At 49.5% G+C, this 27,086-nt stretch overlaps 4 protein-coding genes across 22 annotated transcripts in view; 3 read left to right on the plus strand and 1 right to left on the minus strand.

Moving 5' to 3' along the window:
• The first annotated feature begins 118 nt into the window (after positions 1 to 118).
• LOC118506735 (HEAT repeat-containing protein 5B) lies at positions 119 to 14,049 on the plus strand. 6 transcript variants are annotated; one of them, XM_036044275.1, is made up of 8 exons: positions 119 to 483; positions 3,924 to 4,075; positions 4,788 to 6,878; positions 6,946 to 7,219; positions 7,459 to 7,491; positions 8,280 to 12,186; positions 12,287 to 12,301; positions 13,278 to 14,049. In XM_036044275.1, exons 2-8 carry the CDS (start codon positions 4,005 to 4,007, stop codon positions 13,631 to 13,633), a joined length of 6,747 nt encoding a protein of 2,248 aa, XP_035900168.1. In that variant the 5' UTR covers positions 119 to 483; positions 3,924 to 4,004; the 3' UTR covers positions 13,634 to 14,049. The 6 variants fall into 6 exon arrangements, with proteins under 6 accessions (XP_035900168.1, XP_035900171.1, XP_035900172.1 ...); XM_036044278.1 differs by lacking the exon at positions 3,924 to 4,075; XM_036044279.1 differs by lacking the exons at positions 119 to 483; positions 3,924 to 4,075 and adding an exon at positions 627 to 1,219.
• Positions 13,995 to 18,070, minus strand: LOC118506739 (uncharacterized protein DDB_G0286299). 2 transcript variants are annotated; one of them, XM_036044298.1, is made up of 5 exons: positions 17,960 to 18,066; positions 17,443 to 17,880; positions 17,288 to 17,362; positions 15,795 to 15,842; positions 14,014 to 15,710 (listed from the first exon to the last, which is right to left on the minus strand). In XM_036044298.1, exons 2-5 carry the CDS (start codon positions 17,789 to 17,791, stop codon positions 14,101 to 14,103), a joined length of 2,082 nt encoding a protein of 693 aa, XP_035900191.1. In that variant the 5' UTR covers positions 17,792 to 17,880; positions 17,960 to 18,066; the 3' UTR covers positions 14,014 to 14,100. The 2 variants fall into 2 exon arrangements, with proteins under 2 accessions (XP_035900190.1, XP_035900191.1); XM_036044297.1 differs by having other exon boundaries at positions 13,995 to 15,710; positions 17,443 to 18,070.
• Positions 15,681 to 17,422, plus strand: LOC118506740. The gene has a single exon (XM_036044299.1). It carries the CDS (start codon positions 15,880 to 15,882, stop codon positions 17,269 to 17,271), a length of 1,392 nt encoding a protein of 463 aa, XP_035900192.1. The 5' UTR covers positions 15,681 to 15,879; the 3' UTR covers positions 17,272 to 17,422.
• Positions 18,071 to 18,708: 638 nt separating the features above from the next.
• The window catches only part of LOC118506737 (dystrobrevin beta), a 37,226-nt gene continuing 28,848 nt past the window's right edge, over positions 18,709 to 27,086 (plus strand). For 5 of the 13 annotated variants that reach the window (XM_036044290.1, XM_036044291.1, XM_036044288.1 and 2 more), the window contains exon 1: positions 18,714 to 19,790. The gene's annotated coding sequence lies outside the window, so the exon portion shown is untranslated. Of the gene's footprint in view, positions 19,791 to 27,086 lie in introns of all 13 variants that reach the window. The other 8 variants (XM_036044287.1, XM_036044286.1, XM_036044285.1 and 5 more) reach the window with 4 other exon arrangements.

A 27,086-nucleotide genomic window follows, 5' to 3' on the forward strand; every position in this document is an offset into this window, starting at 1 on the left:
AAAAAAACACAATAACAGTGAGATCAATAATCGACCACTGTGCAAACATCGTCACCCTGTGTTGTGAAGAGTTGAAGTATTGCGATCGAGACCATAAACAGCCCTCTCTCGCAAACCTGCCAAAATCAATGTTTTGGAAGAAAAAACAATAGGGTCGAAAAAGTGGCCAGATATCTCATGTCTTTTTGCGTAAAAGTGTGTTTTGTGAAATGCATTGCAAGTTGTTCGTAGATAGTACAACAGCTCCACATCAGCATCATCATCGCCGTAGACATACTTTGCGCGAATAGTTTGGTGCTGGTGCGTAGGAAAAGGCCACCGTTGGCAGAAACTGCATCGTGTCACAACACTGCGGACGGCAGATCGGAAGAAGAGCGAACGGCGACGAAGAAGGGCTCATACGCATTTTTCCTCTGCAAAAGTGTGGCTTGAATCAGCTGCTGAGAGCTTCAAAGTGCAAATTATGTTGCAATACCGTAAATAGTAAGTGCAGTTCGATTAGCAAACTTCTCACTTCCTGAATTGTGAGCACAATAATGCTGTAAGACTGTGCAATACACGGCACGGCAGTGTAGTGCGTTTTCTCCACTATCTTTAGCTGGGTGACCCATTTCCTGATGATATCATTGTTGTGCGTGTGTGTGATTTTTTTTTGTTCGTGTGTTCTGCTGCTTGCACGCCTCCAATCGTTCTGATTGACCGTTCCGGGGACCTAGCGATACTGAAGATGTGCGTGGGCAGAGCAAAGTGGCAACATTTAGTCATTTAGTTGGTGGTTGGTCCGCGTCCGCTCGCTATGATTTCGGTTGGCTCTGCTACGATTGCTACGATTGTTTCTTGATAGGGTGGCCATGTGTTGTTGTCGTGACGATATGTGCGATTGCTCATCACGATTATTCAGTTGGTTCGATAGTCTCCATGCGCCGCGAATGCGTGTGATAAATGTTTGTATGTGTATGTGTGTGTGGCCCCCGGTGGAACCAAATCGCCTTTTGCCACCGTTGGTCGCGGACCGCTGGACAGTGACGGAATAGGCGGACGTGTTGGATTAAAAAAAAAGTTACCACGAAACGAATCGAACGTAAATGGAAGGCAATTGAACGTGCAAAGTGATACGGACGATAATCTAGCGGAATTGGGGAGAGGATGAACCGTGGAAAGGAAACGTTGTTGCAAAAAATACGCCACGGTCATTGGATGGATGCAACAATTTGGTATGGTAAAGCACCGAAGAATTCGAGCCATATATGGACAAAATATTCAAGTTTATTGGCCCACAGCCACTTTACAGGTTTACTTTGATAACAAAATTTTTGTGTCTTATTGTTTGAGAATTACATAGTCAATCCTCCTGTGAGAGGCGTTCCAGTGTTCCAAGCGGTATCTTCATGCGACAGGACTGACTGAGTATCGAATCCCTTTAGGATCATCTCCCTGTACGTAGGACTGAACTAGTGAACAGTTACGTGCAAAATTAAGGCAATGAAGCCAGAAATGACAGGGCCAGAAACATCGCGAAGTTTTTGCTCTAAACAAGATGAATTCAATGCAGCGTACAGGAAGCATGCTCTAGTCCCTACAGCATTATACTCGTTCATCAAAAATCCCATTTAAGATGAGATACTAATATGTATAACTATTGCTTTTTTTCTATGTTTTCACTCATTTATCTTTCAGCATAATTAAATCCTATTTGTAAAAAAATCGAGACGGAAACCACGAACTATTCGCGAAACATGAAACCTAAAGTCCGTAGTCCGACCGACGTACGGCAAGCTTTTCCCACAGCTTTAAACCATCGGATGCAACATTTGTGTGCATAAATTGAGTAAGCACTTCCTCACGAGTCAGTCGGTGAATTATTAGCTGGAAGCTATTGCCAAAAGTTGCGCCGTTCGAACATCAGCCACAACCATCTTTCCTACCCCTGCGGCCGGTGACGTTCTCCGGCTGCCAAAAAAGATTTCACTTTTATGGGTCGCTATGTTCCGGTCCGGCCGCCGTATGGGGTAAGGGGGATGGGCCATACAACCCACTACACGCAACTAAACCGACCGGCGTCAGTCGTCTTTTATGGGCCGTTTGGCTGGCAGACAGACAGAAGAGCTGTCCACGGCAAGATAATCATTAAACTTGCTCTCTCTCTCTTGCTCCAAAATTGCAGCAATATGTGTATCTTCTTGGTGGGGTTCAGTTTGCCGGCAACATGGGATGCTGCTCGGGGGTTGCTAGTGAGCAAAGAGTCCCTAGAGGTTGTTTTTTTGCAGTTGGCGTGTTTTGCGATGGTTAGCCTCCATCTCGGTGAGATGATGCTGATGGACAAAATGGAGTTTCGTGTTTCGCTACCGTTACTGTTGGTGATTAGTTTGAAATACACTAATCGCTTTTGCTTAATTCACCGTTTGTACTCGTAGCAAACATTCAAGGACATCATTTCCTTTGCAGCATTAAGATAACAGCCTTGAAACCCGCCTGGCTGTATGTAGAGGAGCTCTATATTGGACTGATATGGAGCCAGCCATGTACCATCAACCATAAGCTTAATGGAATAATGAGCTTTTTTATTTCAAAATACTTTCACTTTACTGTACTTTTCAACTGAGTGAAATTCGATAAGGATATTTTCGATGGAATGTTAATAGCGTCGAAGCGGCTTCAAGTCGCGCCGCTCGGTATGTGGAATTCTCATGATTAATCACCCGAATCGGGGTGAACGGGCGTGAACTGGTTGTTACACAATATGAAATCGACGACGATTATGATAACTTTCCTACGCGGTTACGCGCTTCGGTAGGAAGAATAAAACCCGCGCCCCTTGCACACAAGGTGGAGGTGAAAGAAGCAAAAAGGGGAAGAAAAGGGACAGCCCAAACAACGGACGGCGGTGCCCCACAAAGTGGTGTACGAGAAGCAGAAAGCATCAAGCGATAGAGCGAAACAGAGAGCAAAAATCCCAGCCGAAAGCTTCTTTATTGGGTCGATGGCTCGCTGGTTAAAGCCAAACACAACAAAAAAAGGATGATGCTCGCTGCCCAACGCGAGCCCCTGTTCGAGTCGCCAGCGAGCGGTGCCGGTTGCTAAGATGCATAAAAAGCATAGCATGCTCTAGCATACCCCCATCATGCTCGCGGCTCCTTTTTCTCGCTCTCTATCTCCATCTCTCTCTCTCTCGCGCGCACCGTATCCTATTTCGACGAGCGCGAAGGCTTCGATCGTCTTCGTAAGGCGAACCGGAGAACCGGTAATAAATGCATCCGTGGTCAATTTTCCGCTGGTACACGGCTGCTGCTGTTCGTTCGTTTGTTCAACATATAAGCACTTTGCGTTCAGTTCGCTCCGGAACGGTGTCGCGTGACGTACGACGGTCGACGCATTCCTGCCGCGTTCTTGGACACACGCGGTTGTCCTTCGGGCTTTTGAGTTCCGAGCCGCTGGAGTTGGTGCTAGATCGGAAAAGGGGAAACGCGTGAATCGTGTGAATCGCAAAAGGCGCGTAGAAGCCGCAGGCGGTGGCCTCTGGATCAATACTTTCGCATGTTTGGTTTGGTGTGGTGTCCAAAGCGATCTCCAAAAGCGGGTGTCGGCTCAAGCAAGAAAAGCGTGCTGTGTGCAAAAGCTAAAATAAGCCTCGCGGTGTGCTGCATATGCTGCCCCTCGGTCGTGTGTAAAGAGTGTGCAAAAAAAAAAAAACCAAAATCTGACCGACCATTCGAATCGTTGTAAACAAATTTAAACATTTCCGTTGCGGTTTTACTGCTGCGATCAGAGTTGATCGTGCAGCATGTGTAGCGGCGCCACGTGTTCTGTTTCCCCGATCGCTTCTCCATGTCGAAGAAGGATTGATGATAACACAAAATCCATACTGTAAACCCATCAACTGTTCTGGTAAAATGTATCACAACCCGCTCGATCGTTCTGCTTAGTGGCCAATTTGAAACAGTTAAGTGATTTCGCAAACGGCAGCGCAACTCTACTGGGCAGCAATTTCGCGAATCACATACCACATGGTGGACAAAATCCGTTTCCCCAGCAGCGTGGACAATATGGGACACATCGAAAATCTATCGCTGTTTCGGTAAATAAACAATATAAGCATAAGATACATTACTTTGCCCTGTTATTGTTAGCGCAGCAAGTTCGGGGTCAAGCAAACCAAACACATGCCACCACCTGATGGTCAAGCACCGAAGCCAATGAATCACCCGGACAAGGAAGGGTCTACATGAAATGGAGTTGCTCGGCTTCACCCGATCACGGTCAACTTTTATACCCATCACCTACCATAGCCCATGGGGGGGAATGTAATTTGATTCCTTTGCTCTGTACTATTCTCGGCGCACGCTCTTTTCCCTAGCCAACGACACACATTTCTCGAGTCACAGGAGTCTTCATTTGATTGACAACAAATAGCGAAACATCTTGCTCCGCTTCTTTTAACAATTGTGACCGGTGAGATGAGATCATGCGCAGAGGAGTGAGTCCAATGCTTTAAGTCGCACCACATGCTACTACAGTGTGGACACTCGTGTAGCAATATAAGGAAAGTTGCTGGACATTAAACTCCTTATAAGGCTTCAGCCAAGACCGCTAAACTGGTCAACCCAATCGAGCGATGTGTAATGTCCGATAGAATAACTGTCGGCGTATCATTTGGTTGGAATACGAATCAGTAATGTTTGCACAGTATAATGAAATTGTTTGCTGATAAACTTAATACATTGTGGCATGTATTTGTTTCCGTTCCTCAGATTAATTGGTTTGCCTCCTCTTCCCTCGGCTTTCCACAGATACATTCGCGACGCAGCGACCTTGTCGTTAAAACACTTCCCTCAGCTTCATCCGTTCGAACCGGCTGCTGGTGGTGGTGGTGGAGCGACCGACGCAGAAGACGAAGCAGAAGCCGAACTAAGCGCCAGAATGGAGCTTTCGCACAGCCTCACGTTGAACGAGGCCGCCCTCAACCAGCTGCCCGAGCAGAAACGACCCGTGTTTATCTTTGAATGGTTGCGCTTCCTCGACAAGGTGCTGGTGGCGGCCCAAAAGTCCGACATCAAGGGCTGCCAGAAGAAGCTGGTGGAACAGCTCACGCAACACATCCAGGGCGCACCGGGCCCTCCGACGCGCAAGCTAATCGCCCGCTGCCTAGCGACCCTGTTCTCCGTCGGCGATACGTTTCTGCTGTTCGAAACGGTAAACAAGTGCAATGACATACTGAAGAACAAGGACGATTCGCCCAGCTATCTGCCGACCCGGCTGGCCGCGATCTGCGTGGTCGGTTGCATGTACGAAAAGCTTGGCCGCATGATGGGCCGCTCGTACGAGGAGACGGTACAGATATTGCTGAAATCGCTCAAGAATGCCGAATCGCAGTCGCGCATCGAAATCATGATGACGCTCGAGAAGGTGTGCGCCGGCATGGGTTCGGCCATCGCGAACGTGCACAAGGACATCTACAAAGCGGTACGGTACTGTCTCACCGATCGCGTGATGGCGGTCCGGGTGGCCGCCTCCAACTGTCTGCTCGAGATGACCAAGCACGCCCCGTTTCTGTACACGTCCGAGCTGGAAAGTTTGGCTTCGCTGTGCTTCCGCGCGTTCGACAGCTGCAACTATGAGGTGCGGTGTGCGGTGGCCAAGCTGCTCGGTACGCTCATAGCGTGCACCCAGAACGGGAGCTTGCGCAACTTTAGCAGCATGACGGCGTCTGCCTCGAGCACGAAATCGCTCCGCCCGGTGTCGCTCGACGAAGCGCTCGGCGTGCTAATGTCGGGCTTTCTGCGGGGCGGTGTATCGTTCCTGAAGGGGACGGGTGAAATCATCAAGGGCAGCTCGGGTGTGAACCGTGAGGTGCGGGTCGGTGTCACCCATGCGTACGTGGTGTTTGTGCAGACGATGGGCGGCCTGTGGTTGGAACGGAACCTGCAACCGTTCCTTGTGCACGTGCTGGATTTGGTGGCGAATCCGAAGGCGGCCTCGTCCCACGTGGATGCGGTGTACTCGCGCAAATGCATCAACTTCATACTGCGCTCCGTTATTGGGAAGATGCTCGGCGAGAAGGCACAGTCGTCGGCGTGCAAGGAGCTGATCCATCTGATCGCCAAGCAGATGAACTCGATCGACTTTAATCCGGAAAATGCCAAGGACTCGAACCAGGAGACACTGTTCAGCCAGCATCTGCTCGTCTGCGCGCTACAGGAGCTGGGCAGTTTGGTGCTGCTGCTTGGCACCACGGCCCAGAACTTGCTCGCCGACCAGTCGCTTAACTTTATCGACGCCATCTGTGCCGTGCTGATCCATCCGTGTATGGCCGCCCGGCTCGCAGCCGCTTGGTGTTTGCGGTGCGTTTGCGTTGCGGTGCCAAGCCAGATCACGCCGCTCATCGATCGGTTTATTGAGGCGATCGAAAAGATGCGCACCTCGCCGGATGCGATCTCCGGGTACAGTGGGGCACTGGCGGCAGTGCTGGGCGGGGTGCGCTACTCGCCCCTGGGCATACCGCACACGCGGGGCAAAATCATTTTCAACACTGCGGAAGAACTGCTGCGCACCGCTAGTCAAAACAGTCGCCTGTCGCTGAACCGAACGCAGGCCGGATGGTTGCTGATTGGAGCCATCATGACGCTGGGTGTGCCGGTGGTGAAAGGTCTGCTGCCGCGCATGTTGCTGCTGTGGCGCAATGCTTTCCCGCGATCGACGAAGGAGCTGGAGTCGGAAAAGGCGCGCGGTGACGCATTCACCTGGCAGGTTACGCTAGAGGGCCGTGCCGGAGCGCTATCCGTGATGCACAGCTTCCTGCTGCACTGTCCCGAGCTCGTTACGGACGATATTACGCGCCGGCTGCTAACGCCCATCGAAAGCGCGCTAGCAATGCTGATCAAGTAAGTGGCGATCTTGCCATTACCTGTTCTTGCATCAGGAAAACTTATCTATCTTTCCTCGTTGCAGCATAACATCGGTGCTGAAAAACTATGGCCAACACTTGAAAGCACCGACCGCAATGGTGCGATTGCGACTGTACGAAACCCTCTCGCTGCTGCCGGCAAACGCACTGGAATCGTCGTACACCCATCTGCTCCGCATGCTGGTGTCGGAATTTACCCTCACGGAAAACCCGGCCAACACGACCACCTCCTTCCTGCGCCAGATGTGCCACGGCGATGATTCCATCATACTGGGCACCTGGCTACAGGACACCGATCATCGCACGATCGAAGATCAGGTAAGCTCCGAACCGCCCACTGCTGTGTATCTCCATCTCCACTGCTCTCCACTTCGCAGCGTACCGGTTGAGTTTCGGGAGAATGTAAAATGTGTTAACCATGTCTTAAATTTGACTTCATTTCTTCCCTTCTATCTCCACAAACCACCTTGCCCGGGTTGCTTCCTTCTTCTCTTACTTTGGTCATCGGTTTTGATGTAATTTTGTTTGTATTTTGTAATGCGAAAACACCAATCTAGATGGAACCGAACCGTAAGGCTGACGGTGACTATGTAAGTGAGCTCATTACTAGTGCCCCCTGTCCTGTCCGCCTGTGCTCCCTGCTTGCCCCGCCTGCCTCTGTTGCCTGTTAAAGAGCACACACTTGTTTTTTACTGCCCGATCGCCACGGATAGAGACGCCAACGGGTGGCCCGATTTGTTCACGTACTCTGCTGTACTTTCGCTTTCGCATCCTCACACCCATTATGCCCATGTGCGACATTATTCGATATTTTCGATATTTTGCGATATTTGTTTATTCGTTTTTATAATCAGTTACACTGCAATTTCGATTTCTTATAGCTGCACTTACCCATTTGTGCACTATTTTATAGATTTGCTATTACACCTTTCATGACTTTGATTTAATTTTTGTTCCTTTTTTAAGGATTTTTTGCGTCCACTTTCACCGCACCCAGACGCTGGCATAGGCAAAGTATTTGCTTTAATAAATGCTAAAAAGAACAGTGTGAAAGAGAGAGAGAGATTTTTTCACGCCAATCCTTAAAAATTCGGAACGTAAAGGAGCCGCTACGGGGCCAATAATAATACCGGTCGCCAGTCATCTTCATTTCGAATCCCAAAAGCATTCCCCATCTCATTACGACTCATTCACTCGCCACTTATGCTTGTGTAATCCGTCCAGCTTTTGGTTTTTTTTTTGTGTTCTGTAGAGCGTGTGGTAGTGTATAATTAGCACAAAAAACTCACTCCCAGCGAGCCATGCGTCGTTACCATCGTTACCAGGGCCCGTAAAGGTGTGTGTAACTAATGTATGTTCCCCCGCTTGCGTTTTTTAGCTTCAACCGAACAGTGCCGCAGGATCGGGCGCACTCGAGCACGATGCCTGCTGTCTGTACCGTGGGATCGCCGCCGGTGAGCAGTGTCCCGGCCCGTTACCGCTCGGCGTTGCCGTGATCGACATGTCCGTCATACTGTTCGGGCTCATCTTTCCGAAGGTCGCCAACAAGCACCGGTTGCAGATGCTGGAACACTTTGGCGAGTGTATCAAGCACGCGAAAAGCTCGCGCCAGGAAGCGGTCCAGATGAACATTTTCACCGCACTGCTGAGCGGGCTGAAGGGATTGACCGAAACGAAGGCAGCGATCGGGCAGGAGGACGTGCGCAAGAGTGCGACGAATTTGATCATTGGCGCGCTCACGAGCGCCAACCCGATACTGCGCTGTGCGGCTGGTGAAGCGCTAGGACGTATCGCGCAGGTGGTGGGTGATTCGCGTGTCACGGCCGAACTGGCGCAGACCAGCTTCGATCGGCTGAAGTCGGCCCGGGATGTGGTGACGCGTACGGGACATTCGTTAGCGCTCGGTTGCTTGCACCGGTACGTCGGTGGCATGGGTTCGTCGCAGCATCTGAACACGAGCGTGTCGATTTTGCTGGCCCTGGCACAGGATGGCAGTTCGCCGGTGGTGCAAGTGTGGTCACTGTACGCCCTATCGCTGATAGCAGACTCCGGTGGTCCGATGTTCCGCGGATACGTTGAACCGTCGCTTTCGCTCGCGCTGAAGCTGCTGCTGACGGTGCCGCAGTCGCACGTCGACGTGCACCAGTGCATTGGGCGCGTACTGAGCGCATTGATTACCACGATCGGGCCCGAATTGCAGATGGATTCGAATTCCGTTGCCACCGCACGTTCTTCGTTCCTGTGTGCGGCGGCGATCATGCAAGCACATTCCGACCCGCTGGTGCAAGCGGAAGCGACGGGATGCTTGCAGCAGCTGCACCTGTTCGCTCCGCGCAACGTCAACCTGTCCTCGCTTGTTCCTAACCTGTGCCAGAACCTGAGCAGCAACTATCTAATGCTGCGCAAGGCGGCGGTGTCCTGTTTGCGGCAGCTCACGACGCGCGAAGCAAAGGAAGTGTGCGAGCACGCGGCCAATCTCGTAAGCGACGAGGATCGCTACGCACTGTCGGATTACGGGTTGCCCGGCGTGCTGTTCGGGATGCTTGACACGGAGAGCGACAGCCAGATGGTGCGAAACATTCACGATACGATCACCTCGATGCTGCAGATACTGGCGGCGGAGAATTTATCCCAGTGGTTGAGCATGTGCAAGAACGTGCTTACCGTCGCGTCGGACGCGTCTGTCGGTGCGGACGGTGGAGCTGCCGTTGGGACGACTGGTGCGGCAGGTGGTGCAGGCACAGGAACGGGCGCGGGAAGTGGGGCGGGAGCCACCGCAGGAAAGGATGGCACTGCCGATGGGGGCGACGGGGACGATGGCGATGATGACGACGATGACGACGACGACAATATGGAGTTCCACGCGGAAGATCATCAAGCGACCCATCCGGCGGTACAACCGCGCTGGCCGACGCGCGTATTTGCGGCCGAATGCGTGCGCAAGGTAATTGCCACGTGCGAAAATGCCAGCGCGAACCACTTCGATCTGCTGGCCGCAAAGGAGATGCAGATGACGAAATCGCGCGGCGACTTCCTGGTGCTGCATCTGTCCGACCTGATCCGGATGGCGTTTATGGCCGCGACGAGTGATTCGGACCAGCTGCGGCTCGAGGGCCTCAAAACGTTGCAGGAAATTATAGACAAGTTCGCGCACGTACCGGAACCCGAGTTCCCCGGCCATTTGCTGCTCGAGCAGTTTCAGGCGCAGGTCGGTGCGGCGCTAAGGCCCGCCTTTTCCCAGGACACTCCGTCGCACGTGACGGCAGCGGCGTGTGAGGTTTGCAGCGCGTGGATCGGGTCCGGGGTGGCGCGTGATTTGAACGATCTGCGCCGCGTCCATCAGCTGCTCGTGTCGAACCTGAGCAAGCTGAACAGCCGCACGAACAGTACCCAGCTGTACAACGAAAGCATGGCCACGCTGGAGAAGCTGAGCATCCTGAAGGCTTGGGGCCAGGTGTACATTATGGCGATGGTTGGCCACGGGGCCGCTCCCGCTAGTCAGATGCTGAAAACGCTCAGTACCGTCGGGGTGGGCAATCATTCCTCTCATCTGGCCGTTCCGGCCGCGGCACAACCGAAAGAATTCAGCCGGCTAGCGTACGACGATGAGTTTGGCGATTTCGAAAGCCGTGGCGAAAGTTTGCTGTCGCTAGTGCAGCCGGAACTGGAAAATCTGTCCAAGCACTGGTTGGCGGCGTTGAAGGATTACGCGCTGCTGTCCCTGCCGGCGGAGTACGCGAGTCAGCTACCGCACGATGGTGGCGCATTCTACACGAACGACACGATGAACCTATCGAAACCGCACTACCTTATCTCGTGGCCACCGATTCTGTATGCGGCCGCGCTTTGGCTCAATGCGGAAGGGTTCCAGAAGGATGAAAACCACCAGCAACAGCTGTCCCGTGAGCAGGAGGAAGATAAGGCAAATGCGAACGATGCGCCCAACACGACGGCACCCAAGGGACAGACGGCAACGACGACGACGACGACGATATCGCACGGTAGCCCAAGTGCGGATCGGTTCCATCTCATCTTTGGCATCTGTATGGAGGCGCTGTGCAGTACGCGGACGAACGAAAAGCTGGACAGTGTTATCGCCTGCCTGCAGTCGCTGTACACCGTGTTCGATTCGGCCTGGTCGCGCGAGATGCTGATGCAGAACAAAACGCTCCCGGTGGAGCTGTGCAACGTGCTGCACCGGTTGATACTGACCCGGGACAGTGTGGAGGTGCAGTATTTGTGTATTTCCATTCTGAAGCAAACGATAGCGGCCGCCAACGAGTGTTTGGAGCGAGAGAAGGAAGAGGAACGGCGTAACAAGCGGAACGCTTCCGGTGCAGATGATGCAAACGCGGCCGAGAATGGGAATAGCGTGACGGATCCTCACACCCTGGACGTGGCAGTGGACTATCTGGGGGAGGGTGGCGAAGAGGGTGAAATTCTCCCGGGCAAGTCGCTGGTGTACGCAGTGCTGGAGGTGGTGCTTTGCCTGCTCGCTCGCCAGATTCCCGGCATGAACCCGTCGCAGAGCACGCGCGTAGCGAACGAGCAGCTGCAGCGTCAGCTGGCCCAGGCACAAAACGGACTGATAAAGCTGGGCGACGATAACTGTTTGCTGGTGGCAAGTGCAATCCAAAGCTTAACCGACCTCCCGACACTGTGCTCGCCGCGCGGTGCCCTCTCTATCCTGCCGACCGTGCTGTACCTCACCACGGGCGTCATAAAGGAGGTGGCGACCAAATCCATTCACGACGAGTCGTTGATTGCGAGCACGAACGTCGTGGTGCAGGCGGCCATACAGCTGCTGAAAGTGCTCGCCACCCATCGGTACGCCAAGCACGACGATGCACAGTCCGGTGGCGAATGGCGCAAGCTGCTGCAGAGCGCACTCGGTCGCATAATCGATCTCACCAAGACGGGCTGCGAGGAAACGAAGATGGACGAGGTGACGGTAATGCTGGCGATCGCCGTCTTCCTGCTACACTCACCGGCCGGCGTGGCGTCGGTGCCGAATCTGCAGTACCCGTGCATCAACCACTTTCGCCAATGCGTCCAGAGTGCGTCGCTCCCGGTACGGCTCAAGTGCGTACAGACGATGCGCTCGATCTTTGCGAACGGTGAGCTGCGGGTGTCGACGCCCTACATCCACGCGTTAGCGCCGAGGCTGATCGAGCACCTCTACTCGGAGCAGGCGCGCAATCCGGCCAACGAACAGGAGCTGGCGCTGGTGCTGGAAGGCATTACGACGGTCGAAACGCTGATTGCGCTGGCGGAACCACAGAATCGTAAGTAATTTCCCTTTTTTTCGTTTATGCTATTTCAATGGTTAACAATACTTATTGTGTTAATACTGATGATTTCCATGCCCACACACACACCTATCAGGAGAATTGATGCAAGGTAATAATACTATCGAAGATGGCATTTTGTACTGCCGTTCCCATATACCAAGCAGGGGTTTCCAAGCTACTACGATCATCGAACCACTAATTTGAATGTCAAAAGCAGGTTAAAAATCGGCTTAAAGTTAGCAGCCGGTGGACCATGTAGGGTGAAGAATGTGAATTTCTGCACGAATCTTCGGACATTTATATAAGCCCAGATCTAGCGGCCCAACCTTCCAAACAAGGCTTTCCGAACTGGGTTGTCTGGAAGGATTTTTAAAAAATGACCCTATGAGTCTATCGGAGCCTGGCGTGTTTAATTCACCAAAGCAGCTGAGAGGAATTTGTCATTTTTCAGGCTGTCAAAATCGGTCAAGCCCATGTTGTATGACCGATTATCAGGAGATAGGAGAATCGGGATCTGGGACGGTCCTCTGTAGCGCCAGGATGAAGAGAATAGTCCCTATTTTATTTTATTTACTTACTTACTTACTTATCAGGCGCTACAACCGCTTTGCGGTATTGGCCTGCTGCAACAATTCTCGAAACCGCTCACGGTTTAGCGCCGTCGTCTGCTTATCCGTTATCCTGGCTGTTCTGGCGGACGCACCAACACCATCACTCCATCTCCTCTGCCCGTGTGGGACGGCCTAAAAGGACTTTACGGACTAGGGTCGTCCGATGTCATTCTCATGACGCGACCAGCCCACCGGAGCCTGGCGAGTCTAATTCGCACAGCACGCACGTAGAGCTCGTCATGGTAGCAGCTCCTCTATTGTCCTTCCCCACGTACGGGGCCAAAAATTCTTCTGAGAATCTTTTATAATTATCCTACTTATTGATGTAACATTCTTAAGCCATGCAGCCTCCAGGCCCTGGAACGTTTGGAAATCCCTGCTCAAAAAAAAAAAATAACAAATGCCGAATCGGAACTGATTACTAATCTGTTCTTCTTCCATCTCACCCCTCCAAATCCAAATCCCTTCCTGTAGGCATACAGATGCTAACCTTGCTCGTGCCCATCCTCATCAACTATCTGGACGACCCGGAACAGCAGCCACAGCAGCGAACTACCAAACCGAAGTACGTGACCGCACTGAACGATCACGCCATACAGTGGCTCATGAAGATTGGCCTCAAGTACCCGCAAGAGTTCAAAACGTTCATGGCGCAAGCGCCGGAACTGCGGCGCAAGCTGGAAGCGGCCATCAAGCGCAGCCAGATGAATGCGACGCTGCAGAAGAGTAAGAGCGAGGCGGCAAATGCGGCCGCACGGAACAGTGCCGCCCAGCAGCAGAAACCGACCATCCAGCTGAAGACGGATTTCAGTAATTTTAGCTTCGCCTAGAACCGATCGGTGTGTGTAGCCGCCACCCAGCAATCAATTAATCGATCAAATTAGTGCTGACGTAGAGGAAGAGTAACGTGTATGTGTGTGTGTGTGTGATTACCTTTCCTTCACGTAGAAACCTCCTCCTAACCACTAGTATATTCTAATTATTTATGCAAATTATAAAACAAACGTGTCCCCCCCCCCCGTGCTCTGTACTCGTGTAAGCTTCCTCTTACAGAGCAGCAATTACATCGCCAGTCCTAGCGCGTCCCTCTCCCCTAATCTAACGTCAATAAAAGTAACGGTCCCCAACAATAAGCTAGACGAACGAACAATGTGTTAATACATAAATTGGAATTATTAGGCAATAAAGGTCTTACAAAAACCCGGGGGAATGTTGTTGCCCACACGTTGCCCCGTAGCGCGGTTAAGTTTATTGGGAATCGAATTCAAAATCATTCCGAAGCGCCGGTTGGTGAACGCTAATCTTGCTTGCCCTCCTTCTGCTGTGCTGCGATCAGCTCCCGATAATGTTCTACCGAACCGAGCTCAACGTTTGCTGGCAAGTCTGCACCCGAATCGGTGACCGGTTTCGGTGACGGTTGGGAAACCTCCGCACTGTCCACTACGGCGGCAGCCGTCTCTTGCTGCTGCTGCTGCTGCTGCTCGGCGGCCAGCTGTATCTGTTTCTTTTTCTTCAACTTTTCGCGTACCTTGTTGCCCAGCCTCGAGGCGGCCATTACCTTCGCGACCCGGTTACTTTTAAGCCAACGCGAGTTCCACGATTTGGGCACTTCCTCTTCGGGTGGTTTATCTTCCAGCAGCAGAGTTTCATCACCGGAATCGTGTATCTCGACAATGTCTGCGTCGTCGTGCGCCGAATGGTCCAGCTTGGTTGCGTCTGCTTTAGCGTCGTCATCCTCTTCGGCTTCCGACGAGCTGCTGCTGTTGGATGAGCTGTCGCTGCTGCCCGACCCATCGGCCGACTCATCGCTGCTCGAGGAGGATAGCGTTTGTACCACTGGTTCTGGAGCGGCTTCCTTATCCTTCGCTGGTGTGTCAGCTTCCGCCCCACTGTCTGCAGGTTTAGCTTGATCCTTTCCGTCACCGTTTTCACCATCGTCCGGTTGCTCTTTTTCCGTTGCGTCAGTTGGTTCGGTCTGTTGTTGTTCAACGACCGCCGGTTCTTCTACCGCTGGTTCCGGTGGTTCTTCTTCGGAAATTTCACCCTCTTCCGGTTCCGTATCTTCGGCCGGTTTTTCCGGTTCCGGCGATGGCGGTTTCTTGGCCTGCCTGTCCAGCTCCTCGATGTTGGGCACGAAAATGGCGGCACGCTCCTTTGCCAACCGTTCTTCCTCGGAATCGGACGAAATGCATAGCGTTTCTGGGCTTTCCTCGACGGGAATTACTTCCGGTGAGCTTTCGCGCGTCTCAGTTCCTTCATCTGCTTTGCGGAGCTCAGTAGTGTCCGGAACGGCAGTATGCTTTTCAGTCGTTTCACTGGCAGCTGCTGGTGCGTCCTCTGCCACAACCGGTGCAACGTTCGCCTCCGAAGGAATTGTTTCGGTTTCCGGTGCTGCAGGGTTATCTGAAGGTTTGTCCTGCTGTTCCGCCGATCGACGGTTTTCCTCGTCAGGCAATTTATCCGATTCAGCTGTTTTCACTTCCGGTTCCAATTTTTCCATCACCTTCTCTTCTGACTCGATCGCCTCCACCGCTTGTTCGGTTGATTTTTTCCGCCCATTGTCGGGCGCCGGATTGCTGGACTCCTCCTGTTCATCCTCATCCTCGTCGCCAACCTTCCGGATGCGGAAGTTTCGCTTCAATCGCACACGCTTGGTTTGTTGTTGGGCGCTGCTGCTATTGTTTTCCTTCTTAAAATGATTTTCATTTTTCGCCTGGTCGGATGCGCTCCTGCCGGGCTGCTTCGATTCCTCGTCCGTATCGACATCACCATGGCGACCACCATCGTCTCCTTCATGTTCGGAATCGATTTCTATCTTGGTTACCGGTTCCAGAGCTAGCTGCGATCGGATAGCGCGTGCACGTGCCTGCAGCTCGAGCAGCTCCAGCACAGTCATTTCCTTTTCCGCTGTAGTAGTGTGAACAAGGGTCGAGCAAGCAATCGATACATCAGTACAAGAGCTGTGTGCTTTCATTTTCGGGTTAAACTTACATTTCGGTTCACCATTCGACCTTTCGTCGGTTTGCTTGGAGGCATCGGCTGAAAAGAGCAGAACGGAATTTCACCTTTAGAAGATATGGAACATTATATCGGCCCAAAAGCATTGCTTTGGCAGAAGCTGGCAGTGAAAGTGAAAAGAGATGTTATAATGGGAGACATTCTACTAGGCGCCCTTCGGTGTGGGGCGACTTTCCTTCACATTGAGTGTGGTTTGTATACCTCCCGTGAGTTAACCGTTCTTTTGGACCGTTGTAACGCCATCATTCAAAGGTACGCGGAAGAGTGTTTGCCCTGGCCTGTTTCCATCGGTATCATCTGTGAGCTGAGTGGTCCACGAGCGCGTGTACAATTTGCTCCCGATGGAAGCGACCTCGTGCAAGCATTGGAACAGCAAAGAATAACGCTTACCGGTGACGGAAGTTTCGAGAATCAGTGCTTCGATGAAGTGAAGTACGTGACCAACTTTGACCAGCTACAGCAGCGCTCGTGCGTTGGAGATGTGCTCTCGATCGGCCCGGTGAAACTCACGGTGGAACGGATTGTACACGGTTACATAACATGCCGCGTAACGCGGGCCGGATTCATTGAGCGCTTCAGTGTGGTGAAAATTGACCGTGAGGAAAATTCTACAACCGAACAGCGGGACTTTGAAATGTCCTCAACTCTGGAGGAAGCCGAGCGCGTTATGGGAAATGGATGTAAATTTATAATAGTGCCACAAATGAGTGCTAAATCATTGCACTTGTTTGTAGGTTCCCTTAAGGCCCTGGAACAAATTCAAGTTATTGCCCACGCGTCCAACACGTATGCTGATCCGAATAGCCACCAGTCTATCGATGCATTCGTCACGAAAGATGTGGTTCTCTTGCAACAAACGAAATCCATCGGAAAAGCTGTTCTGTGCAATTTGAAAGATGAGCAGATATCGGAAACGATTGTACAGGCAGATGTAATCATAGCAACCGCTGGTGAGCTCACAAGAATACAGGACTACTTGATACATGCTAACGGCACCCAGCTAGAGGCGCAACTATCGAACCGACTGCTCGATCCGGACGAAGAATCAATGGCTACCTGTTTAAATTGTTGCGCACAACAATTTCGAACCAGTGCAATCATTCTTCCTTGGGGAAAGAATAACATAGAGCTAGCGCTTGAATTGTATTTAAAGAACCCCCTTTGCGTCGTGCTGATTCTCCACCCATCCGCTGCAGATGTGAACCGAATTTTGCTACGAAAGCACTTGGTCCCTATCATCGTCCCCAAACTAGCGGCAGTTACCAGTTCAACGCAAAAACGTATTCATCGTGCTATTGCCTACGGACGGCGGTTCGGGTATCTTCACGATGGTAGCTGCATTGTAGCAGGGCGCATTGGACATGTAGGGGGCTCCAGTGAACCAACGTTGGAAGTACGTTACGTGCCACTGGAATGTGCCCATAAAGAGCTCGAACAAGAGTCAGACTAACATCGCAAGCGCTTACCTCGTTTATTCCGCTTCGCAGTACGCTTTGAGTCAACATCCGAATCGGAAGAAATTTCGTCCAAGGAAATGTGTTCTACAATGCAGAAAGAAACAGAAGCAGAACTAGTGAATAAATCTATACCGTAAAGCTGGAGAAAACGAGCAACGATTTACCTTCAATTTTTTCCACATCCGAACCTTCCTCCTCCGATGATGATTCCGTGTCGGTGGGACATTTGGTGTTGTTGATGATGGAGTGTAGCCGCTTGGTAGAGATACCGAGCAGCTCGTCCAAACACCGCTCCTTTATCACGTCGTTCGATTTTCCCTCGAGAAAGTCCGGTAAAAGGTACTTGATCTCTTTCGGCTTTACGCAGGAAAACACTTGCCGTATCAACTCCAGCCGATCGTCGACGTACGCACCGAGCGGTTTCAACTCTTCCGGCTCTTGCTTAATATCGACGGCCGGTTTCGTCTCGTTGGATTCAGCCGTTTGCTTCACTTTCTTCTTTTGGGTGGGCATTTTTGCTCTGCGCTCTGGTTAGCTAGGGAATTATATTGCACCAACGAATCGAAAGGATGCTTGCTAGAAGAGCGTTCCAAACAATGTCCCTGCGAACAGAGTGCGTCAAATGTCCTATTTAGCTCAATTCATTATCTTAAATGGTAAACAGCAAGTATTGTAAACTACTTGTAAAGTCCTGAAACACTCTAAATATTTCTTAATAGAAGAATTTTTAAGAATAGCACGGCAAAGCTTTTTGTGCCGATTTTTGTAAACAAACTATTGGATGACAGATGTACAACGAGCAGGTTAGCGACCCAAATTGACACACGAGGGACGCCATTTGTAATAGATGAAAACATCGAATTAGAATATTTCATCGCATTTGTGAGCAAAAGGATTAAAAGTGATCGAAATTAAAAAAAAAAATTATAGTTCCTTGGAAGAAATGGATTTTAATTTAAAAGTTGTTCAGAAAGATGCATGAACATTGAAATGGTAAGAGCAAGTTGTACATTTGTTTGCATATTTCACCAAAAAAAGTCGCCGACACGAGAAGCACCTGTCAGGAAGCTGAACTCATATCAAATGCTGGTGGGCCAACCTGATTATTTCTCTCACCGGTACAGTGTGAATCACTACATATGCAACAACTGAAATTCAAAACAAAATTTGTAATTTAATCGATTTTAGGTACAATTTGGGCAAGTATGAGGCAAATGAACGGTCAAAAAATAAAAATGACTTGTTTTTAATTTCAAAAACGTTTGAAAAAGCCTTCGTTGTTCTCCTGAACATAAAATTTGTAATCCCATGACTGATTAGCCTAGTTTCCGTACACCTGCTGTTGTTCCGCTCTCCACTGTACAAGCAATGGAGTCTGCGGAATTTGAATCTTCAGCCAACAACCGTTCTCTCGCTCTCTCGCTCACATTTCTCTCGGCACCACAATATTTTGGTGCTAGCTTTTCCAGCCAGCGGATGCGTGTAGTGCAGCAGCAGCAGCTCGCCGTACCGTGCTTTTGCTGAAAGCATTTTCCCGTGGAGCGTGTACTTTTCCACACACGCTCGCGAAAAACTGGTTAGTCGAGTTTTCGCATCGGTCGCGTTCGGTCGTGTGCACAAAACGAAGCGAAGAAGAACCCGGAACACAAACACGCACACACAGCAGTCCAAAGTGTTGTTGTTGTTGCGGTGTGTGCGCGCGCGTCTTCCAACCACTTCCTGTGCGTGTGTGCTTTTTAGTGTTTTTTCTTTCGATTGTTGGCTCGCGTTGTTGTTGCTGTAATCGATTGTTTCGCTGGGGTGAGTTTCGCGTTCGTGTTTATTGGGCAAATAGTGGGCTCCGGTTCGGGATGGAGCAGTAGAGCGAGCCCACTTGAGCGGTGTGTCGGTCGGTGAGCAAGTGAAGCGAAGTGGCACGGTGGGGTATGCAAATTGAGATTAATTGCAAATTCAAAATACACAACCTGAACCCCGGTAGCGGAAGGTGCAGTGTGTGTGTCAGCAGTGTGGTCCAGCCTCCCTCTTACTGACGGATCGTTCTTGCCCTTTTGGGCTAACCGTACCGCTACCGGAAATCGATTTCGGGATGGTCAGTCCCCTGTGAGTAGATGCAGCTTGCCCGCTGCTTCTTTGCCCGTTCCTTCACATCCCGGTGAAGCATAGCCAATTGTGCAAATATCGAAACGGCATGGATGTGTGAAGTACCTGCGCTGAAAGCATTAGTGGTGTGTGCATCTGTGTGCGTGTTTGGCCCGGTTGTACACAAAAGCGTAAAACCGCGTAACGAAACACAACCTGCGCCTACTACGACGACGACGTCGAGCCAGCTAGAGCTGCTTTCCCGTACAAATTTCCATCCAGGCAGGCCGCTATTGAAAGTTGCAGTCGACAGCGACAGAGAGCAAGGCAGAGAGAGAGAGAAAAACAGTCACCCAAAAACCTTCTCAAGTTGAACCTGCAGCATAGAACACCAAGCAGAGAATACAAACAACGCAACACCGGATAGAAACAGGTAAATTGAGTCACAGGGATGAAATGAAAACGAAAAATATGCTTCCCGATCGATTGCGTGTTTCCCGAGCTTCACAGGACCAACACGTAGAAAAAAGAAGCAAAAAAGGATCAATGGGCGTAAGCGAGAGAGAGAGAGAGACTGTGCGTTAGAAGAGAGCGAGCGAAAGAAATAGAGCGAAACGAGATCACTTTTCGTGCCTTTTTCACCGTGGCGCGCATGCTATGTTGTTTTTCTTTTGCTTCTTCTTATTTCATCCCCCCATCTGCAACAACGGGTTTGTTCTCTGAAAAGGGCTCGAACAGGCGTGAAATATTGAGTGTTGCGCCCCCCTCGAAACGGAACCTCGGCTCGAGAAAAAAGCTCCGCATGTGTGCGTGCTGAGAGATGAGAGATGCATTATTTCTATTGCTTTTTTTTGCTTTTCGTTTGGTATTCCCGTGTGCTAGGGAATGCATGTAGGGGTAGCCTGCTGCCTGATTCATCGCAATTCAGCCGCGTATCAGGTTTTTTTTAACACTGCCAGGTGGGTGGGTGTGTGTGCGTTATAGGCTCGACGGGCTTCCGCGTGTGCGCGTGTGCGTGAAACGTCAATGCTTGCTGAGGTCGAGTGATAAGATAAAAAAGCGCTCGCTGCTATACTACACAACGCGACGTCTTGTAATTTATGCCGCTAGCAATGCTTGGAGCATAATTATAAGACAAGAATCTGTTCTTTAACACCACACGCGCGGTCTTATGAAACAAACACTCAAACGGCGCTAATCATTCGACCGGCTTCATGAATGAATTGATTCATTCCGTGCCGTCCCAAGTGAAAATACAATGCTTGCTGATTGTCACCGTGCAACATGTCTCACAGAGTACGAGGAGCTCGTTTGAAGCATTTCTATTGCAAATCGGCTGTTGAAGGCTATGCTGCTTGATGGGCTCCATGCATTGAATGAGTTTCACTTTCACATCTACATGTTCTACATGAATGCGCACCTGCGTACTTGACCGATGAATTCCCGTTTCGATGTTTATACATGTGCGGTTGCTCTCTTTTTACCGCATCCGAATCGGAAAGCAGAGTGAGCGTTGTTTTTCTTCTTCTTTTCTTCTTCTTCTTCTTCTTCTTCTCTCTCTCTCTCTCTCTCTGCTGCTCTCACATTCCCAAAACCTTAGCCTTCTTAGCTTCTACTGATTTGTAACTTGAAGGCGTTAGAAGACATTCGATCCGTCACAATATGCATGCATGCATGCATGTGAAAAGCCTCGTTTGTTTCCCAAAACCCCACCGTAGCTAACGCGCTCTGCCCCAATGTTTGACTGTGTGCTGGAACCAGTTTTTCTTCCGCACCGCCCTACACCCATCCCGTAGCAACTGCTGCTGATGCACAGGCACAGATCTTGCTGGGTTTCTTTCACCCAGTGATTTGCTTACTCAACCCACTACCTCCCAATCTGACCACCCTCAAAACCCGCTCAACACATTAGGTTGGACACCTTTTTTCGCGATTCTTAGCCTTGTTGCGGGGTTTGTCTAAGTTGGGCCTTGAAACCTGACGTTGCGAAACTGGTAGCGATCTGGTTCGCTCACTGGAGTAAAGTTCTCGATTCTCCGTCGCAACACTTTAATGTTTTTCGATGGCCAATGTTGCTACCAAAAGGGGGAAAAAATAATCCCCCTGAAGAACAGACGACCAAAACTGATCCCAAAACACAAAACAGAAAGAAGATGCTTATGCTTCTACTTCCACGCGCCGTACCTTGAGGGCATTCGTTCATGTCGTGTCTGTTATGTTGCCGGCCAAGTGTGCACTTGACTAGCTGTTGTATTGTTGCCTCCCGGCTGTCTCTGATGAACATGGATCGGTTTGGCTATGGTATCGAGCGATTCGAACAGCGCTAGTCAAGTTGGTTCCCCGCCATGCCCCGATACGATCAACTATTGGCAGCCAATCCGCTTACGCTTTATGCTCTAGACACTGCTTCACAGCAGTGCAAGTGCTTATGGGTTAAGATTTATCGTTCGAAGAATGCTGTGACAGAAGAAAAATGCTGCACGCAGCCGAATTTTTGGCGTGCTATGACGGCATAGGTAGTTCCAGCATCTGGGGGACGGTGCAAGCAGCTTTTATTTTATGCTGTAATTTTGTTGTTATTTTTGAGCCAATGGAATTGGGGGAGGTCTGGAGCGCGAGTTTTCTTAGGGCATGGGCAGGATATCAAATCTCATCCGGATCGTCTTGCGAGAAGTTGGCAGGCTAGAAGCCAGAAATTGGCTGGTCGAGCCCTCTCGAGGATGTTATTTTAGAAAGGAATAAATAGTACAGTTGGTTAAGCAAGACACGACGACACATAATCTCAATTACATAAATCGTGTCAAGGACAGAACATTCAGAATCATTTCAGTAAAAATTGGAAAATGTTTCCCTTCGAGCTTTGCAACTTTAGCCCGGGATTTTGAAGTAGAGACCGCTATGACCAAAACAGGCGAGGAACTTAAATTGAAGATTTAAGAGAAAACTTTGAAACGGTAAAGCACATCCTGATGATGCTGACTCCCCTACGCAGTGATACACGGAGTTCTTTACACACATATCTATTGGAAACCCTTCTCCAATCATTTCTCTCTAGCCAAGGAGCCGTAGGAGCACCTGATTGGTAAAGCCTGGAATGAATTGAAAATCAGGCTGCCATTTACTTGTACGACAGTCAGGCTTAGGTTTTACTATCGCCAGCTTCCGAAAAACTACCCGCGAGTGGAAGTAGTTTTTTCATTGCGATCCAGTTTATATTGTTTAATGCATACTTTAGTAACTCTTTGCTTACTGAATTACAAATGAGTTACTTCTGATTAGAAATCGCAGAAAGAGTTAGGTTATTAGAAAAGGCAAATATTGACTCCATTCCATGGCGCAAGGCAACGAAAAATACGGAGACGATTCATATTGAATGATAACCAAAGCATTCCAAATCTGTTTTGATGCTACCATACTTTTTGAGCTTTTTTTGTGTAAATAATTTTTTATCCTGACCTCTGCTACCGCTATCGTATCTTATTAAGATGTAAGTTGAAGTCGAAAGAGCTAAACCGGGGGGATCCACAGTGCCAGTGCCTTCTACTGCGTTATTGAAACACGTTTCGTTTGATATCCCCAAACGATGCCGATCACACACACACAATCGATTGCCATGAATTCGAGTTCCGATTGAATATTTCAACCAACCGCTACCTTCCCTCCACCCCCCGTGCCATCAGCTTCCACAAGGAGGGAAATAAAATACTACACAACTCAGTTAAGATGATGTTTCGGTAGGAGTAGTGGGGTTGATGGTGGTATCCACCAAGGTAGGAGAAGAAACATCCGAATGATTTGCTCCATACCGTCGGAATGGCAAATATTTAACCAAACTGGTTCAGCGCAGTTGCAAAGGTGTGGTGCTGGTATGTTGGGGGATACACGGAAGGGAGGGTATCCAAACAACAGTCCACCTTAACACTATGACATTTGCCAGCATATATAAGGGTAGCTGCAAACTTAATTACTTATTTTCTGTCCCTCTAACATGGTGAGGGATCCTTTTTAATTTAAATGATGTTCATCGTAGACAGGAACTCCATGTTTGCTACCTGTTTGTGGTATTTTTAACATATTTGAGTACGTTTTTTGAGAACAAATTTTTTTCCCGTCTGTCTGTAGGGACTTTGATAGTTCTTTATCTTCTTTCTTGGCCTAACGAAATCCTAGGTCATTCCTGCTATTTTTGGCTTCTATTGGCGTTCACTATGGACGTTTACTATGGGGGAATGGCTCAGATGAGATTTGAACCCCGGTCCTACCGTGTAAAAACCGGCGCCGCTATCGCATTTACCTCCGGTAGAGTTATGTTCCTCATTACTGCTTTTCATCCCATCGTGTTTAACTATAAAAAATGTTAAGAACCCTTCCATTATTCCACATTCCGAGCACGTTCTCCCAACATGAAATACCTTTTCTTGCAATTCTAGTCCCAAACTTTTGCGTTCAAAGTATTTTCTACCCGTCGGAACTAACTGACCTCTCGCGGGGAGGAAAAGCGATGATTTAGCTTTTTCTATCCATGTAAAATTCACCTGCATTGCGTTACATTGCCCCTCGGACCGTAAGCGTACAGTCGATTTAATCGGAAACTGGTGAAGAGTCTGTCGGGCTTTTACGATAATCCCACCCCGATCTGCTTTGGATTCATCGGAAGGTGTACTAAAATCGATTTTCCCGGCATTTTCATGCTTTACAAACGATCCACTATCTGGTCCGTTTCTTCGGTCGATACACTTATCCTGTGGTTGAAAGGTGGTCCAAAGATCCGTTCCACAAAACGTGTACCAAACCCTTCCCGGAAGGTCCTTTCCGGTGGTAGTAGCCAAGATCCTTTTTGCTGGCGGAAGTAAGCAAAATGCTTTCCTCTTTGGGCGGAACACAACAACCAAATAAGAAAGCAACCGGACTCGGCTAAATAGTTCACTAAATATTTAAACTTCTTCGTCGCCCCGGTCGGTGGCTCGTCTTTACAGCCACCAAGCCAAGCTGCCGGGACAGACCGAGATTTCGGACCAAAGATACTGGCAAGGTGTGCGTGACTTGCGAAAGGATAAATCCCCGAGAGATGGGTTGGCTGGTGACATCGGTTGATTAGTTGACTTAACCTTCGCCGGGGAAAGAATTGCGTCCGATGGTGGCCGGCGATGGCGCCGTGCTGTACGATGGGACGGAATGAAATGAGCATCAAGGCCGCTTCTTTGTTGTTGGAATTCTTGGATAAAAAAAAAACCCTTATGGGGTTAGTATCTCGATGGGGCCCAGGTTCTTTTACCCGTATCTGTTGACGTTTCAATAATGCCCCCGGGAGGTGGTGGCTCGTTTCTGATGTCGAGCGTGTATCCTTTTCATGATCTATAACGACGGACCATGGAAGCAACATGTAAGGACACAACACTACATCGCGTCTTTTTTTAAAGTACCCCAAGGCGGAAGCTATTTTCACCGTGGAAATACCGTCCCCTACATGCCTTTCTCGGAACGGCCCAGATTCACAGGATGAAACGTTTCGCCGTCGCTTCTTCAAACGGCATTACGTTTTATGGTCTCCAAGTGCCGCATACATTAACAAACGCAAAATGAGGACAATGACCTATTTCTGGTGCTTTGCAAGAATCGCATAATAATCTCAGGACTATTAAAACTGCCCTGCCAGAATAGGGCTTTCTTGGGCGGCTCCTGGAGCACACACAACAAAGGCCAAAACACACACAAATAAAAGCCCGCGTCTCTTGAAGATAAATGCATGTTTGCTGTTGTTTTGCACCTTGTTTTTTGTTGTTGCCTGATTGCTAACGCGTGCTTCATCGTGATGCGGGAACCAAGGGATTTGTTACGCTTGCACTGTACGACCGTACGATGGAAACAATGCGACAGTGACGAACGCATATTGCACCCTCTCATTGCGCATAGAAATCGTAAAACAATAGCAGCGGCTGGCATAGTTTAATACTTTCTACTGCATCCAGAGCATGGGAATGCTACTCTACTGTTGTCCTTGGTGGCAGGAATCGGTTAGCCCGGTTGTGTTGTGAGGAACGAGTAGTAACAGCTGCCAAGATGTGCATAAAGACGGCTTTTAATTATTTTTCTTATGAAAACTCCCTGTCTCTGAGACTCAATTGTGTGCTGTAGATTAACAGTGCCATGTGTCTTAACATGAGAGTATGAATACACTAGGCAGGTGAAACAGTAGAGAAGGAACACCTGCGAAAAAAGGACATTCTCATGGGGAAGCGTTAGACGAGGTCAGCAACAAGAGCAGCAATAGATTCCGGTAAATACATCCTTCCGATGGTGCGTACTGTCATTGGTGTGTCATGTATAATAAGACGTTATTCGCGTTGGATGGCTACGATTGGCAAATGAGTTTGAGGTGGAATTTTGAATCTATATTCCACAAGAAGAGCTCAGCATCCCTTCATCATACGTGTAGTTTCCCAAATTTCGATTTATTTATAGTTCTGTTACTACATGATTTGGATATTCCTCTTGAACGGATTTTGATAAATTTCTACACGTGTTTCGTACGAGTTTTACAACAAACATTTTTTAATTATCGGCAGATTTGTGACAAAGAGCCGTAGCGTGGCTTGACTACAGCGGTACAACAGCTCCACGTAGTCAGGTGAATTCAATCTGAGGTCCTATTTGCAAAGGTCACCATATTGTCTTGAGAGCATACATAACCGAACACCATCACTTTGGGGCAATTAAGCAGGCATTACACGAGGAATGTCCTAGCACGTCTCTAGTTCATGCCTAATTGTTTTTACAGTATTCAGGGAACATTGGGCAGCAGTTATAATATCCTATTTTTGATGGCCGCCATATGTAATATAAATGGAGAAGCTTAAAGAAACTACGGAAAAATATAAACCATTATAAATAAGTCGAACTTATCTCAAAACCCCTATAGGTTCAAAAAATCCAGATCAGTATATTGTTATAATAGTAAAAACTGGCACAACGATTCTCATCATCCCCGTCACGTACGTGCCATCTCCACGGTCAGCTTGTAAAGGTTATATGCACCGAGTGCAAAATGTTATCGTACGATCTGCAAAAATTCTTCCCCAGCATTCCACTAGATGACTGATACATCGGCTTCGCAAACAGTACGAGCTGCTGGTGGTGGAGGGATACGCTTCCAAGAGCCGTTGCTGACAACTCCACCCAATGTCATGATGTAACCGTAGGGCGAGAGCGTGTGGCAGCGCGTGTTGGCATGTACGATAATCAATTCCATTGCACAAAGGATGCCCCAATGACCTAGGGAGGAATGATAGTCGGCCCGATCCTGCTACTGGTCGGATGGTGCTGGTGATGGCGTTGATGATGACGATGATGATGCTGACAATCTCTGGATCTCTGGACAAAACGAGAAGTCTCGGCTCATAAAATAGCACCATCCATCCGGGTGAAACAATCTCACAATTTCTTCGTCTGATAAAGCTGTCGGATGTTGTGTTCTGCTGGAAATTGCCACCAAACAATAGTCAAAGTCACCCGAAACAAACTATTGCATTCAAGGTCGGCAATGGTTCAACCCATCTTCGAAGATCGAACAACATCTGCCAAACAATGGCTGCCAGTTTTTTGTTTGCCTAGAAAAAAACCCGCCGAATCTTGCCGCCCGCTTAGAACGGACAACTTTTTCCCATGCTTCAAACGACGTTAATGCGTGGGGGAGGGGGCCATAAACTTTCCATTTCATCATCGCTCAAAC

The sequence above is a fragment of the Anopheles stephensi genome, chromosome 2 (genome assembly GCF_013141755.1).
Source record: "Anopheles stephensi strain Indian chromosome 2, UCI_ANSTEP_V1.0, whole genome shotgun sequence".
Taxonomy (NCBI): Eukaryota; Metazoa; Arthropoda; class Insecta; order Diptera; family Culicidae; genus Anopheles; species Anopheles stephensi.

Coding starts and splice junctions, on each gene's coding strand:
- LOC118506735 (XM_036044275.1), top strand. CDS start 4,005: ATGGTGGACAAAATCCGTTTCCCCAGCAGCGTGGACAATATGGGACAC. Junction 6,879..6,945: donor GCGCTAGCAATGCTGATCAA/GTAAGTGGCGAT, acceptor TCCTCGTTGCAG/CATAACATCGGTGCTGAAAA. Junction 7,492..8,279: donor GTAAGGCTGACGGTGACTAT/GTAAGTGAGCTC, acceptor TGCGTTTTTTAG/CTTCAACCGAACAGTGCCGC.
- LOC118506739 (XM_036044297.1), bottom strand. CDS start 17,791: ATGCCCACCCAAAAGAAGAAAGTGAAGCAAACGGCTGAATCCAACGAG. Junction 15,843..17,287: donor TGCGAAGCGGAATAAACGAG/GTAAGCGCTTGC, acceptor TGCTCTTTTCAG/CCGATGCCTCCAAGCAAACC. Junction 15,711..15,794: donor GTCGAATGGTGAACCGAAAT/GTAAGTTTAACC, acceptor ACACTACTACAG/CGGAAAAGGAAATGACTGTG.
- LOC118506740 (XM_036044299.1), top strand. CDS start 15,880: ATGGAACATTATATCGGCCCAAAAGCATTGCTTTGGCAGAAGCTGGCA.